This window comes from Limulus polyphemus, unplaced genomic scaffold, assembly GCF_000517525.1.
Source record: "Limulus polyphemus unplaced genomic scaffold, Limulus_polyphemus-2.1.2 Scaffold77, whole genome shotgun sequence".
In the NCBI taxonomy this organism is placed as follows: Eukaryota; Metazoa; Arthropoda; class Merostomata; order Xiphosura; family Limulidae; genus Limulus; species Limulus polyphemus.
In genome coordinates, this window is record NW_013665687.1 from 286847 (window position 1) to 291404 (window position 4558).

General features: G+C 28.9%; 1 protein-coding gene across 1 annotated transcript in view; it reads right to left on the reverse strand.

Moving 5' to 3' along the window:
• Window positions 1-4558, reverse strand: part of LOC106467102 (tubby protein homolog) — a 37482-nt gene that overhangs the window by 13701 nt on the left and 19223 nt on the right. The window contains exons 5-6 of the mRNA XM_013927425.2: window positions 3674-3788; window positions 2951-3049 (exon numbers count right to left, since the gene is read on the reverse strand). Coding sequence (XP_013782879.2) covers window positions 2951-3049; window positions 3674-3788 — 214 coding nt within the window. The remainder of the gene's footprint in view (window positions 1-2950; window positions 3050-3673; window positions 3789-4558) is intronic.

Consider the following 4558-nt stretch of genomic DNA (forward strand, 5'->3'; position numbering starts at 1 on the left):
TCTTCACTTTTATTGTCATGTGAGATTCACGTACCCTCAATGCTCTTCTTATAATTAGTATAACTACAAAATCCTAATATGCACACTGTCCATTTTATTTTAGACACAATCTTTATACACTTTGAAAGTCCATCGTTACAGTGTGAACTTTCTAATGCCTATGTTTACTAAGACATAAGTATGTTTTCTCAACCCACAACAGAATCTCAGTTTTAGTGTATATTGATGATTTGGCTACAGCTAGTGTTAGGTAGAGAAAATAACAGATAAAATACAAACTTTTACCTTAAAAAGATTTTTGATATTAATTAAGAAAGTTCTAGAGGTTGTTCAATATGAAAACTTTAAATTGAAAAGAAGTATTTTTATTTTTAACAATGAAAATCTCTTTGCACTCAGACCTGTCAGACTGACCCTGTAGATTCACAGAAAATGTTTTTGTAAAAATATTTTATGACTAATATGATTTTTTTTATTCACAATACACTTGTAATCTTTACTAAAAGTAAAAACCTTACCAAATTTTTGAAGATACACAAAGTAAATTCGTAATAGTAAACACTGCTATGTATAGCTTCACAGAAATAGGGTTTGGTGTTAAACATCCTCATTATCTCAATAGAGTTGAAATATGTCAGATTTTATATCAGATTTATACTGAAAATGTATAACGCAGAAGATATGGCAACTTTAACATATGTATATTTTTATACCAGATTTATATTGAAAAAGAATAAAGCAGAAGATATGACGACTTTAACATAGGTCTGTCTTTATAACAGCTTTATACCGACACAGAAGGTATGGTGGTTTTAACATACGTCTGTTTTTATACCGGATTTATACTAAAAAAGAATAAAGCAGAAGATATGACGACTTTAACATAGGTCTGTCTTTATACCAGCTTTATACCGACATAGTATAACACAGAAGGTATGGTGGTTTTAACATACGTCTGTTTTTATACCGGATTTATATTAAAAAAGAATAAAGCAGAAGATATGGTAATTTTAACACATGTGTTCTTATACCAGATTTATACTGTTTATATAATGGCAACATGTATACCATTACCACAGCTCTTGACACTCACTAAGTGTCATTGGATGGGGAAAAAAAGTTTATGCTCATGGGTGTCTGCAGGGGGCAACAAGAGGGGGCACTTGCCCCCACCTGGAAAATGAGAAACATAATTCTTTCTTTATTCATTCAGTATACGTATGTGAATTTTTATTTTTTTATGGATGCCCATGTTTCTGCTATGTTACAAGTGTAAACACAAAAATATTGTATTAGGAAACAAACATATAATATGATTGTCATAATTTAATTGTGCCTTTTACTTTACCAGTATGAAACTGGTATAAAAATAGATGTGTTAAATGCATCATACCTTATGTGTTATACTATTATACTCTGTCATACTTTTTTCTTATAGCCATGGTTTCAAAGTTAAAAACTGTTATAACCTATAATTTCGAGCATCTATGAGCATAATGTTAGCTAATAAATAGCATTGAAGTTAGTCTTTAAAGGTGAAAAGTGGGTCATGATTACTTCATTTAATAATTATTGTATATGAAGGGGTTTATTATTATGATTAGTTCATACTTAATTTTCTCATTTGATGAATTATTAACAAACACTTTAATATAGTTATTACATCAGAAAAAGGGGAAAATTATCAAAGCAGACTGAGCAACATTTATAAAAATTGAACGTTCAGAATTAAAAGATGAATTATGCTAAAACTTTCTCAGTGAACTAAAAATTAAGGCTAATACATAAACAGATTAAAAAGTTCACAGCTGAGATTCAACTAATGTTATATAGTAATAAGTGATTTTAAATAATTTATCAAAATTGCACTTAGATTTATGGAAATAAAATTTTACCTATAAGCATTTTATTTGTACCTAACCAATTAACTGTGAATGATGGATATTTTCATCATTGAAGTTCTATGGCTCTGCTGTGAATGATGAAAATTACAGTTTTATTTTGATTGATGGCAACTCAGTTTTATCTGTGAGTCAGAAAACGGCAACTGAGCTGCTCCTGCCACAGTTAATGGGTTAATATTCTATCTCTTGTATTAGGCACTAGCACTAGACTGCATATAAGATAAATGATTTTTGAATGATCATTCAAGATTATGTTTAGATTTATGGAGAGAACATTTTGTTTAGAAATATTTCATCTTTTATTATCTAATGTTCTTATCTATTGTATTAGGCACTAGTACAAGGCTGTATTAGATAAACATGTCCTCACTATATCAGTGTGTATATAATTATCTATAGTACAATGAATTATGATTAGATTGTATAACATAAATAAACTGTAAATAAAAAACTAAAAGTATACTGTATTACATGCTATTCAGATTGTGCTGTATGAGTAGGTCATTACCTAATTTATTAGGTGCTAAAACATGTATTAGGTGTTTATACTAAGCTGGATATTATATATTTGTCTTTACATGTGTTACAACGTGCATATGTCTTTCTAGCATGTTAAATAAAATACAAAGTAGACAAAACATTGGATATTCATGTTCTTATGTGTTGTAAACAGATGTTCTTATCTACTGTATTAGGTGTAATAAGTAAGCTGTATTTTATATGCATATGTCCTTATCTAATGAACTTTAAAAAATTTAATTACCAAAGTCTTTGTTAAATATAATAATAACCATGTAGTTAACCAAGAAATTATAATTTTATGTAGATGTACTGATGTTGAAAAGGTGTATTAAAGTTTTTATTGGTGGTCAATCCTTTCATTGTTGTGTTGATCTTTAGAGAATAAATTTTCTTGTTAAATGCCAACTGAATTTGTTTGCTCCTTGTCAAAATTTCAATGAAGGAAATGGTATAATACTGACACTCTGAGTTTAAACACACTTACATTATATGTTAAAAAGGGTTAAAAAAAAAGGTCCACTTACAGAAACTGGTTTTATGTCAACCCTCTTGTTGTCAAGTGTCATTGCTGGAATGATAACAGTCATCTTCCTTGGGCCCTTAAACCCAAGCACATTTGTTTCCTGCAGACATCAGAATCTATCAGTATTTTAAATATGTACTCATTCAAAGCTAAGAAGTGAAACTTACCAAGTTATCATATTTCTGTTAGCTGTTAAGTAACACAAACAATAACTACAGCATTACATATAAACATGTTTATGTATGATGAAATAAAACAAGTCCATTAATCTTTTAACAAGACATTTCTCAAACTAATGTAATACTTCTGTACTTAATGTCTATATTCATATTTCAGCACTATGAGTCAGCAATATTCAGCTAGTTTTAAGGAAATGTTAAAGAATAGGAGAATAGATTTTCGACACTTTCTGAATATCTAAACTAAACATACTATTATATTAATTAAAAAAAAATTTCTATGTAATTATAGCAGTCCTTTCTCCCAAAGCAAAATGTAATTCATTCATTTTGTAAAATTTCAAAATATATTCTCCAAAAAGTACTAAAATATTCAAAAATAACAGAAGAAGAGTTGAAAAACCTTTCAAAACTCACACTTACATCCTACTACATTTTAAAGTGCCTTCTGAGAAAAGAAAGAAAACATTCCCACTTGAGTTACTCATAAATGCTTTAATTACACATAAATATATACTAGATCAGATGTTAAAAAAACTGCTTACATAAACAATGGCAGCAATTTCACAGCGCATGTTTGTTTTGTCACCAAAAATACTTCCTCTTTGTGGGTTGTCACCTCCATCAAAAACAGTGAACGAAGTACCCAAAAGATTAGACCTATAAAAAAAATATGAATGTAGTAATAAAGATATATATGCCGTACAAATCTATCATTAGTACATATAAAATATGTAATGTTTATGAAATAAATATTTTAAATTCTGCAAATTTTTCAATATATGAAGATACAACTCTTTTAATCAAAGTATTAACCCTGTCCATCTATTCACACTTAAGTTATGATTGTCTACATGTGTTTTTCTTTGTTTCCAATGGCTTAATAACATCAACAGTATGTTTTAGTGCAAAGTACACAATGGATTATCTACATTCTATTCACCATGGGAAATCGAACCTCAGATTTTAGCATTGTAAGTCTGTAAATCTATCACTAACCCACTGGTAGACCTTCAATTTAACTGTTATATTGAGAAACTGGGTTATGATATTTTTAATTCAACTGTATCTTGAATTATGCCACAGAAATTCAAAAATGTAGCTTCACGATGCAGCAAATTAAAAACAGAAGTAAATTCAAATTGATATATGAGTCCAAACATTACAGTTTATACTTAAAGCTATGATGGACCTCATGTTATGTGGTTTATTGGCTCATGGTTTCTTCTAAAAGAAGATAGAGACTGTGCTGTTTCTTTTCACAATCCTACTTTATTCTGTAACTCTGCTTGTTTTATGTTATGAAGCTAATTTTTAACTGATCAAAAAACCTGTAATTCTGATCAATTCTTAAGCATACCTCACCATTACAGCTAAATATCAAAGAAAATATAGCAATTAATGCTTACCATTTTTTTAATTGGTATGAG